Below are 12,238 nucleotides of genomic sequence, written 5' to 3' on the forward strand. Positions count from 1 at the left end.
TACTGTGGCAGTACTGTTGATATTTAAACTAGGTAGCTATAGCTACACACACTTTACCAGTGACCGCATTTCTCAAGCCATGCATGTTTGGATACCGGGTGCGCGCAATCTCCATACAGGGCAGACTGGGGAAAAGGCGCAACCGGGCGCGTGCGAGCTCTCTACAGGGCAGATAAACAGGCGCAAACAACAGACAGGGGGTGGCGACCTTGACACAGGTAGAGCCCTATCTGTGCACGTGCCTGAAGTGGGACATTATTCAAGCTGGTGAATAGGCTAATAGTGTTATTGATATGCTCTGCTCGTCCCCGTTATTTCACTTTTACCCAGCCGCGTGCATGTGAAGTCACTTATGTTGAAGAGGACAGTGCCGTTTCCGATTGTGATGAGGTGGACTCTCGCTCTCTCTCTCTCACACACACATAGTAACCTACACCCACTCACAGCACGCGCCCCGCGCACCGCTCCGCGCACTGCTCATCTATACACTCGCATGCAGAACGCGCGCATCGCTGTGCTACTGTCTTGCAAAAGGCAATAGGTGCGTATCCTAAAAGGTGCTGTTTTGTTTGTTTTTACTGTTCTCAGCAAACGCCTTATTCTGACATCTTCTAGAGAGTTTGGCAGCACCTGCTCCTGTTTCTGGGGTCAACAATTGCAAAGGAGACTTCTGAGAAATAGTGACAGACAGAGTGAGGTAGGTGCAAATGTCATGTTATTCCATGTAGGCCTATTTGGAATAAAATTCAGCTTGCATTGTTTTATTTTGTGAAATACTGTATCTTAAGAGAAAAAAAGGTGTATGAAGCTAAACTGAAGGACAATAAACATCAACACCAAACAAACATACATTTATTGGAGGAAAATAATTGTTGTATTGTGACATTGTTGGCTTTCAAAGTTATTTATAGTAGTGTGAATGGCTAGAATGTATTGATGTGTTCAACAAGATGTGATATTTCCTGGGGGTCCTGCGGTGCTGCTGCTCGGCACCCGGTCGGTGAAGGTGTCTCACTGATTGAATTCAGAATGACGGATCAATCAGAGTCTTGGTGGGGTGGGGAGGTGAAGGCGGGTTTCGATCGCTGTTATTGATTCCACTGAGCGACAGGATGGGGTGGGGATAGGCCTAAGTGGAAGGACTGTGGGGGTGATGATAAAGAAAACGATAGCATATACCTTTATTGGACACAATATCATTAAATGTATCTGGACGTGATGGTAAGGGTAACTGGGACATTTTATATCAGTCTATATTGTGTTTGTGGCACAACAAGAGCAGGAGAGGACAAGGTTGGAAATATAAACAGTAATCTCTCTCTCTCTCTCTCTCTCTCTCTCATTGACACAATATCAGTCAAAGGTTTGGACACACCTACTCATTCCAGGGTTCTACATTGCAGAATAATGGTGAAGACATCAAAACTATGAAATAACACATATGGAATAATGTAGTAACCATACAAGTGTTAAACAAATCAAAATATATTTTATATTTGAGATTCTTCAAAGTAGCCACCCTTTGCCTTGATGACAGTTTTGCACACTCTTGGCATTCTCTCAACCAGTTTCATGAGGTAGTCACCTGGAATGCATTTCAATTAACAGGTGTGCCTTGTTAAAAGTTAATTTGTGGAATTTCTTTCCTTCTTAATGCGTTTGAGTCAATAATTTGTGTTGTTACAAGGTAGGGGTGGTATACAGAAAATAGCCCTATTTGGTAAAAGATCAAGTCCATATTATGGCAAGAACAGCTCAAATAAGCAAAGCAAAACGTGGAGTTTGGAGTTTGTGACAGCAACTATGTGAGCTTATTACCGTATTATAGACACTATGTCCTTGGATTTCTTGGATCTTCTATGTAGAAGAAGCCTTTACCTTCTAACAACTCCTGTGTAGCTTGTGAGCGTCATAGCGTCATGCACATGTTACATGTGCGTGTTTGTGAGAGTCTCAGCTTTTCATAGATAGGTTTTAATTGTAGTTTTAATAGTTTTCGCTCAAACTATTCGGACTCGACTAGCTCAGCCCCCGTTAATCACACAGATTAATGGTATCAACAGATGCAGAAGAAATATACTAATCCAATGGTACAACCCAGAAGTTTGTAACCTAAACACATGATGTTTAAAAAGGGTCAGAATTCCAAATTAATTCCGGTGTCGTGGTGGGACTCATTGTGTTAACACAGGAAAAGGAAGTTAAAACATTTCTGGACGGAGAGACAAAGTGGACTTTCACCCACTGTAATAGATGCAAAAGGGAGGTCGAGGGATCAATAAGTCTTTCCTTTCCTGGATTTGTTTGCATACCTCAATAGTCATAAGGCCTACAAACCCATTTTATTGCTAAATAAAATATCTACATGACAGTTAAAACTGAGTGTTGAGTTAAATCAAGGAATTATATGACAGGATAAACATCTAACCGATACGTGAGATTGGATCTATTGGAATGTGGGAAAGGCCAGCTGCTCCACTCATATGAGGTTTGGTGTGCTATTATCAGACTTCAATTATTGAAATAGCTTCACACCTGGAGGCTGGCACTGGCACAAATCATGACAATCTACACAAGCAAACATCCTCCAGTACTTCACATTCTCACAGCCAAGCAAGGTTCCTATTCTGAAATGAGCTTGATAGGTAAATCACCTGAAAAGTTGTGTTTGTGTTACTCAAAACAGTGAGAAACATGACAATTACATTGGAGATTACATATAATCAGCCACATTAGTCATATTTCATCATCACAGATCAGGCAGCTTTACACCAAATACATAGTACATTTGTTCTGTTTGTTAAAGTCTGTTTAGAGCTGTTCATCAAACATTACTTTAGTCACAAAGCTGTGTGGTGGTCCATAACATCCCAGCGGTAAATGCATCAATGTGTGGGGAAATAGAGAAAAAGTGATTGTAGGAAAAGTAGGATTAAACCACAACAATGAAAAATGACATTCTCTTCCTGATAACACTACATGGTTAAATGTATCAAATTATTCTCTCTCCTCCTACTGTCTCCCTCCCTCTCTCTCTCTCTCCATCAGGATGTGTGGGGTGGACTTGGATCTGGATGAGGGGGGCTCAGGTGATGAGGAGAAGGAGCAGGAGGAGTTCTGGGTGGGTGAGAGGGTGAAGATGCTGCCTCCTCCCACGGCCCACAGTGAGGGCAGCGCATGGGGTAGCCGCCGGGGCAGTTGTGGCTGTGTGGCGTGCGGGGCGGGGATGCTGCTGTGGAATGTGGGTTTGGCCTTGGTGTGTGTCCTGGTCCTGGTGGCCGTGTTTGCCCTGGTCCTGCTGCCCGCCTCACTGCTGCTCTACGCCGGCTTCCTCTGCCACTCACGGGTAAGTAGTGGCCCGCTTATAGCGCTACTCAAAGTCTCTAACACAAACTTTGACAACATCAGAATATTGTGGTTAGAATTCCAATTCCTTATGACAGCCATTTCCTGGTACTTGGTAGGATTTCATCTCAGAATTGAGGTCACAGAGCGTCTCCAGTCAAGTCAGAGCCGCTCACAGTCTCCCACCCCTGGTTAATATGTGACCTGATGCTGAGCTGTACACTGGCTCACTCTGCCAGAGAACCACACAAGAATCATGATCATAGCTGATTGGCTCTGAGGTTGAGCCCTGTAACCCATGGCAACCCTTTAAACAGCTTTTTTTTGCATTTTTACAACGGGTGGGTCTAATCCTGAATGTTGATTTGTTAAAAGCGCATTCCAGCCGGTGTCTATTCCACAATTCACCGCCGGCTAAATCTATGACGTTAAAATACCTATTTACTCTGTTCCATCTGACTGAGCAATCCACTGTCTCATCAGCCCAGCCAAGCAACTTAATAACTTGATCGCCATTATAAAAAGCATCTAGACATTATCTCACATTTCTTTTAGACTAACATTTAGTTTTCAACAGTGGAGATTTGTTGGATTTGTATAAACCTTGCTGTCTGTATCTCCGACATTTGCAACATTGTTTCAATATTCAAATGAAATCTGTTGTTCCATAGTAAGGAACGTGTTGTGAGTCGGGACAAGACAGACAGGCAGGCAGCGTTTCTCAGCCAGTCAAAATCATGATTCAGCTGGCATCATTTTTATGGATATATACAAAAAATTGTCAACTGTTAAAAAGGTCAAATGAAACGCAAATAATTTGCAGTCTTCCAGCTTCAGTTTGAAGTGATTGTCTTACTGTAGCTGTGTTGTTGGCTAGCTCCTATGAACGACAGTGTCCTGATGAGAGAGCACATTTTCTACGCCAGGCGAAATCGCACCTCATCAGCTTATTGTTATGGATGTATCCAAATAAATGTCACTAGAAAACAGCTTAAACAAATGCAAATGCTACTACTTTGCTGTCATTCTGTCTGCACTGTTTGATGTGACTGTAAGTTAGCCGTAGTTGGCTAGCAAGCAAGGGATAAGAATGTTGCCAGCCAGTATGGCAGAGGAACATTTAGAACGAACGACTGGGTCGCGTCCATAGATACAAAACAAAACGACTGAACGACTGGGTCGTGTCTCTAGCAATCCTAGATTTGTGTTGGAACTATATCTTGTGGAAGGATGAAATAGTATGAATAAATTAATCAAAATAATGTTTTTAAGGAAAATATGTCAATCATTATTTGAATATGTTTAGTAACCTGTCTCGGGCTTAACAACACCCGTGCCATTATATCCTCCAAACACCGGCTTCTCAGGCATTATCACTTAAATGGAACTAAAATAACCTTTACGTAATAAGAACCCCACTAGTGGATAACTGTCTTCTGTGCTCCAACATGAAGATGTTTCAACATGAGTTTAAATGAAAGATTCCTTCCTTCTCCCCCCTAACCCAACACAGTAAAAGTATACCGGGCATGCCCAAGTATCTAAAGAATGGTAGGATTCAGTTCTTGTGGTGCATGGAATCGACATCGAGAACACCCTGGACCAGAGGCAAACAGACACACCCTTAGGGTGGGACAGGACGTTGAGGTTCAAGTATCTGTCCAAGTGGGAGTATGTAGATTATGACGAGTAGGGAACTCTGGGGCAAACCCTGTGTGACTTCAGCACTGGCTCTGAGAACAACCTGGATCAGGGGCAGACAGATACCCCTACATTTCTGGGTAAGATATGACGTCCCTGCCAACCTCTGTCAGCCTCACCCAGAAGATGACATCACTTCATTGGCCTATTATACTACAGTATATTACTCAATCCCAAATGAATGAGAAAGGTAGACATATTGCTGGATGCATCTTGGCAATAGAACACTTTTAAGAACTCAAGGGAAAATTCCACTCAAAAACTATCCTTTAGTATGTTTCATTAGTCCACTGTTGATACAATCCCCAAAATGTTTTACATGTCAGCAATCAAGTTTTCAAGATATAGACTTTAAAAATACAGAAAGTGTCAGTGTATGATGCATTTTGCATGCAAAAGGAAAATAATCCTGCAGCAACAGGAAATGGGAATTATTATGTGGATTATAATTAATTGACTTTTTATTAGGGGTTGATACATTTTTCATACGGGAAAATCAAGTGGAAATTACAAACTTCAGAAGCCTTTTTAAACCTCAATTAATCTTCAAGTTTTACATTTCCTGCATTACAGGAAAGTTTTCCTGGAACCTGTATTTTCCTTTAAAGATATTTTATAAAGGTTATGTATAATTTCAGCCAGTAGTTTTGAAAGTAGTGTTCACAAGCCAAAACGGGTCCCCGGAAATTGTGCACAATTGTGTACTACGTCATCCATTTCGTATATGATATGTTCTGTCCAGCAAAAAATACATAAAACATTCTGTAATCCGAATGATAGGTTACCAATTCCAATTCGTACAATATATTATGGATTTGTAAGTGCTTAAGATCCCGTTCAATCTCTTTAACACGTCTGACAAACTTTAAGAGCACCTTTAAGAACAGGTGGAATGTGTCTAAAACAGGATTATGATGTGCATTTTGAAGCGGTCCTCCTTAGACACGCCATGAGGATCAGATTCATGGCGCGGACACGTCAGTAAACGCTATCAGTCTCATAATGATGCCAAAGTGTCCTCTAAGATCTACAGCTGTTGCCCTTGGCGAAAAGTAAACTCCCCAAATCGCCTTCTGACAGCGATCTGCAGTCATATTTCTTCAGCTCATCATCTGGTAGAGTTGGCACCGTGCCAGGTGGCCTTGCTTGTCTCCATTATTGATGTTACATTAAAATGTGTCTCTGTTGTATTTTGTCTTCCTTTTACTGCCGTTTGCTAACTTTTTTGACATTTGGAAGAAGTTTGTGTACGATCAAACACACTGATTACTCTTTCTTTGGAAAGTTGCCTTTAATTAAATCAATAGCAATTTATTTAATTTATTTAATTTTATTTTAATTGATTCTTAATGTCTTAAAGTGTCCTGAAGACACTGGCATTTTCAAGACGTCTTCATTAGTGATGGCTGGGAAAGATGTACAAATATACAGAATGTGAGTGGTATGTGTAATGTGTAATGTGTAGCCTAATAGTATGTTGTGAACATTACTATATATAATACAACAAGTGCCAGTATAGACCCTTGCTGCCTGTCAGAGTTGGGGATGTCAATCAACTGTTGGAGAAGTGAAGGATTGGACAGTGAGAGAGGATATCCATGAGAAGACATGATTGTTGAATTAGTGCCAATTAGTCCCCAGCTGGGCCCATGCCTATGCTGACAAGACAGAAAGAATAAAGTGGAGAAAATGTGTGTGTGTGTGTGCGTGTGTGTGTGTGTGTGTGTGTGTGTGTGTGTGTAGATTGATGATGGGCTCGAGGTTGCAGCGTTCAGTCAAGGTGGGTGGGGAAATTCCTCTTGAAAATGCTGACAAAGAGAGAATTATATGCCAGAGGGCTCTTATAGAATGTAGCCCTAAAGAAAACACACTGAGTGTGTTTGAGTGTTTGTGTACTTGTATGTAAGTGTTTTGGTGCATTTTTGAATATCTGTCTGTTTGTGTGTGCATGAGCTTGTCTGTCTGCCTGTCTGTCCAACTCTGTGTATCTGTATCGCTCTTTCTTCCCTCTTGCTGACAGTGTCTGTATATAGTACACTATGTATACAAAAGTATGTGGACACCCCTTCAAATTAGTGGATTCGGCTATTTCAGCCACAACTGTTGCTGAAAGGTGTATAAAATCAAGCACACATCCATACAATCTCCTTAGACAAATATTGGCAGTAAAATGGCCTTTGAATGTGGCGCCATCATAAGATGCCACCTTTCCAACAAGTCAGTCTGCCCTGCTAAAGCTGATATTGTGAAGTGGAAATGCCTAGGAGCAACAACGGCTCAGCCGTGAAGTGATTTGCCATGCAAGCTCACAGAACAGGACCGCTGAGTGCTGAAGCGCATAACTTAAAAAAAAATCATCTATCCTCGGTTGCAATACTCACTACTGAGTTCCAAACTGCTTCTGGAAGCAACGTCAGCACAAGACCTGTTCTTCAGGAGCTTCATGAAATAGGTTTCTATGGCCGAGCAGCCAAACACAAGCCTAAGATCACCATGTTTAATGCCAAGCGTCGGCTGGTGTGGTGTAAAACTCACCACCATTGTACTCTGGAGCAGTGGAAATGCATGCTCTGGAGTGATGAATCATGCTTCACCACTTTAGCAGTCGGCGGACAAATCTGGGTTTGGCGGACACCAGGAGAACGCTACGTGCCCCAATGCATAGTGCCAACTGTAAAGTTTGGTGGAGAAGGAATAATGGTCTGGGGCTGTTTTTCATGGTTTGGGCATGGCCCCTTAGTTCCAGTGAAGGGAAATCTTAAGTCCTTGCAGCAATGTTCCAACATCTAGTGGAAAGTCTTCCCAGAAGAGTGGAGGCTTTTAATAGCAGCAAAACAGGGACCAACTCCATATTAATTCCCATGATTTTGGAATGCGATGCTCAATGAGCAGGTGTCCACATACTCTGGTTTATGTAATGTATGTCACAGATTATCAAGTCTAGTAAGCAGAGCAGGGGCTCCATTACCTATCTGTCTCTCTGACTGTCTCTCTCGTCTCATCCCAGTCTCTCTCTCCACCTTCCTCCCTCTCTCTCACCCTCCCTCTATATCTCTCTCCCTCTCTCTATATATCTCTCCCTTTCTCTTTCTGTGGTGCTTACAGGTGATTGACAGCCTAGGGATTGTATTGGCAGCTCTGGGCTCCTTCTTATCTGAACAGTTAACAGCAGAGGGAAACTGGGAAAGAGTCTGTCACACACCCCAGTACCTTCCGTGTTATCGTCCCTCTTGTGTACACACACACACACACACACACACACACACACACACACACACACACACACACACACACACACACACACACACACACACACACACACACTCACCTCTCCTTCCCCCTCAGTTCTGGTCAGTTAAACTAAAGCACAAACATTTGCATCACTAACAAAAACAACTCAGAAACACATACTGTATCAATAGAATTGTCCCTATCACTGGAGTGTGTTTCTGTCTGAATGTAACAGTCTGCGTTCTACCCTCGCAGGTCCTAGATTCCCCCTCTCCTATCTGCCGTTACCTCGACGACAACAGTTGCTCTGCCCTCATCATCCTGGGCTTTGTGATGATGTCACCGCTGGTGGTGGTGGCGGCGGCCATCTTCTGCGGGCTGCTCCGGAGGCTGCGACTCCTGCTGCTGTTTCAGCCAATAACAGGCGCATGGTACCGTGGACGGGGCTTGGACTGGGGGGGCGATGTCCGTGCCTGGGTCTGATTGGACCAACGCTAAAATAAACCAGTATTCAAAGAGTTCAATAGGTTAACAGTCAAGAGAGAATCGAGTCCTGGAGAATCGCGGTGTCAATCTATTTAGTGTCCTATTAAACTGTAATGAATGTCATACAATCAAATGGATACAATGTGAACCAGTCCAATTGTTTAAAGACAGAGCTTTACATGTGGCTATAGGGCTGTTGCTGGTCAGAAGGAAACAGTGGAGGTAAAGGTGGGATATACTAGCAGCTCTTCTCTGTGATTTGTGTTGGTTAAGTATATTGATCTATTTTCAATTATCTGCTAACTTATATGGTTGTGAATCTTGATGTAGCAGAAAAACGACAGAGTATTGTATAAACTGTCACTCAAATGTCTAGAATGGAAGGAAAATATGTTTACAAGCTTACTTATTTAGCAGATTTTGTTCATTCTATTGATTTCATTATATTCACCATCTTGTAAAAGTGCCATGTAAGCTACCTCAATGTAAGTATAGTTCATAAAAGTAGCCTAGGTTGCTCTACATCAGTCATGTGTGAACGGGATGAGACAGAATTGTAGCCTTTTCTTTTTCTGTTGTGTTTGCTTTCAGTTTTTTTGTTTTGTTTAGTATATTGGCATATTTACTTGCTAAAAATCCTTCTGATGTGTTTAAACAGAGCTGTCATTACTAATTTTGTACTTATCAGATCCTACCAACGTTACATTTCTATGTACCTAGTAATTGACTTATATGTAAACACATTACTGGTAATTCACCTTAATTGCGGCCACCGTAAAAGGAATTGGAGCTGAAATGCCAAGTCTTTGATCCGTCTATCTGTAGGTATTTTTCTAATGGTTGATAATGTCTCCAAGGATTGAATTAAAACATAGTAGACGCTAATGGTGAGGACACTTAGTTCAAATAGATATACAGTTTTAAATCCATGGACATTTCACTGTCATTATCTCACATAGATCTTTATATGATGTGTGGTATGATTCATATCAGATAATGCCTAGACATTCCTCAATCTGCTCCTGAGAGACAGTGTGGTTCTGTCATATTATTTAATAGAGTGACTCTCTTCCTCCCAACATGGTCTACTACTTTGAAAGCATTACTCAATAGTATGTTAATCGCTGATTATACTTTTTTTTTAAATTTAACCTTCATTTAACTAGGCAAGCCAATTAAGAACAAATTCTTATTTACAAGGACGGCCTACACCGGACGACACTGGGTCAATTGTGTGCCACCTTATGGGACTCCCAATCACGGCCGGTTGTGATACAGCCTGTTCATTAGAGATCTAAAGACGTTACTCATGGAAAGATGGCATCCAGTAGTCATGTTGTCTGAGGCAGACAACACACACACACACACACACACACACACACACACACACATTTACAGAGTGTATAGAGCATCCAACCAAAAATCCCCATCTCATTTCAAGTAAACATTTTAAAGTAGCCTGCTTGTCTTACTCAATTACTATGTATGAACGGAATTAAGGACATGCTGTGCACTGCATTTAGAAATGTAAAACCAATACTACGGATTTCTCTGAATACATGTATATGTTTTTATGTCACCCCTTTACCTAGACAACATACTTGGGGCGGCAGGTAGCCCAGTTGTTAGAGCATTGGACTTCTAACTGAAAGGTTGCAGGTTTGAATCTCTGAGCTGACAAGGTAAAAATCGGTTGTTCTGCCCCTGAACAAGGCAGTTAAGCCACTAGGCTGTCATTTAAAATAAGAATTTGTTCTTAACTGACTTGCCTAGTTAAATAAATTAAAATACTAATTTTGTCACCACAATGATAGAGTCATATTGAGCTCTTGCATGGCAACAAACTTTTATCAGATGAAAGGACATGAGGTAATGAAGATGGTGAATTTGAAGCTGCTGTGTACAGATGTAGGATCTTAATTTGACCTATATTGTCACAGCAAAATAATCCTGCAGAAACAGGATTTGAACGTTTAGTCAATAATGTTGCTTGGTTGGTGCTTAGGCTATTAGCTGGCCAAAAGTAGGCTACATGAAAAGTGCAATACTGTTAATATAACTAACTGTGTGTTAGTGCGGGTTTTCAGTTAATTTCTGTAAATCATGAAGGTCATCTGCATTTCCTGCGGTGCAGGATTAAGATCCTACACCTGTACAGATGTCGGCTCTTAATATGACCCATTTCGTCGCAGGAGGAAAATAATCCTCCAGCAGGAAGATATTAATATTTCGAATTGACTCCAGGTGGCTGCTGGAAGGGGGTGTTTGTAGTTAGTTCAAGTAGACTATGTAGGCTCGTGTGAATTCATATGTGGATTATACAGTACCAGTCAAAAGTTTGGACACACCTACTCATTTAAGGGTTTTCTTTATTTTTGTGAAGACAAACTATGAAATAACACATCGAATCATGTAGAAACCCAAGTGTTAAATATATTTTAGATTCTTCAAAGTAGCCAGCCTTTGCCGTGATGACAGCTTTACAGACTCTTGGCATTCTCTCAACCAGCTTTACCTGGAATGCTTTTCCAACAGTCTCGAAGGAGTTCCCACATAACCATCTTCATTGGGTTGAGGTCAGGTGATTGTGGTGGCCAGGTCATCTGATGCAGAACTCCATCAGTGTTGTGTTGGGTCATTATCCTGTTGAAAAACAAATGATAGTCCCACTAAGCGCAAACCAGATGGAATGGCGTATTGCTGCAGAATGCTATGGTAGCCATTCTGGTTAAGTGTGCCTTGAATTCTAAATACATCACAGACAGTGTCACCAGCAAAACACCCCCACGCTTCACGGTGGGAACCACACATTCAGAGATCAGCCACTCATCTACTCTGCATCACAAAGTCACGGAACCAGAAATCTCAAATTTGGACTTAGACCAAAGGACAGATTTCCACCAGTCTAACGTCCATTGCTCGTGTTTCTTGGCCCAGGCAAGACTTTTCTTATTGGGGTCCTTTAGTAGTGGTTTCTTTGCAGCAATTTGACCATGTAGGCCTGATTCACACAGTCTCCCCTGAACAGTTGATGTTGAGATGTGTTACTTGAACTCTGTGGCATTAATTAGGGCTGCAATTTCTGAGGCTGGTAACTATAATGAACCTATCCTCTGCAGCAGAGGTAACTCTGGGTCTTCCTTTCCTGTGGCGGTCCTCATGAGAGCAAGTTACATCATAGCACTTGATGGTTTTTGCAACTGCATTAGAAGAAACTTTCAAAGTTCTTGAAATTTTCCAAATTGACTGACATTCATGTCTTGAAGTAATGATGGACTGTTGTTTCTCTGCTTATTTGAGCTGTTCTTGCCATAATATGGACTCGGTCTTTTACCAAATAAGGCTATCTTCTGTATACCACCCCTACCTTGTCACAACACAACTGATTGGCTCAAACGCATTAAGGAAAGAAATTACTGTATTGAATACTCAAGGAGAAAAAGGTGTAGATTCATGTGCAGAGCGCAGCAGGTAT

The 12,238-nt window shown here is 41.7% G+C and overlaps 1 protein-coding gene across 1 annotated transcript; it reads left to right on the top strand.

The window, feature by feature from the left end:
* Positions 1 to 204: 204 nt before the first annotated feature.
* Positions 205 to 9,559, top strand: LOC106565648 (transmembrane protein 88B). Its single transcript, XM_014132978.2, has 3 exons — positions 205 to 697; positions 3,049 to 3,346; positions 8,533 to 9,559. The coding sequence occupies exons 2-3, from the start codon at positions 3,050 to 3,052 to the stop codon at positions 8,758 to 8,760; spliced, it is 525 nt and encodes a 174-aa protein (XP_013988453.1). The 5' UTR covers positions 205 to 697; position 3,049; the 3' UTR covers positions 8,761 to 9,559.
* Positions 9,560 to 12,238: the final 2,679 nt, after the last annotated feature.

This window comes from Salmo salar, chromosome ssa12 (assembly GCF_905237065.1).
Source record: "Salmo salar chromosome ssa12, Ssal_v3.1, whole genome shotgun sequence".
Taxonomy (NCBI): domain Eukaryota; kingdom Metazoa; phylum Chordata; class Actinopteri; order Salmoniformes; family Salmonidae; genus Salmo; species Salmo salar.

What these genes read in the sequence shown, in the direction of transcription:
- LOC106565648 (XM_014132978.2), top strand. Translation starts at nt 3,050, where the DNA reads ATGTGTGGGGTGGACTTGGATCTGGATGAGGGGGGCTCAGGTGATGAG. An exon ending in GCTTCCTCTGCCACTCACGG is followed by an intron (nt 3,347 to 8,532) that starts GTAAGTAGTGGC and finishes CTACCCTCGCAG; the next exon opens with GTCCTAGATTCCCCCTCTCC.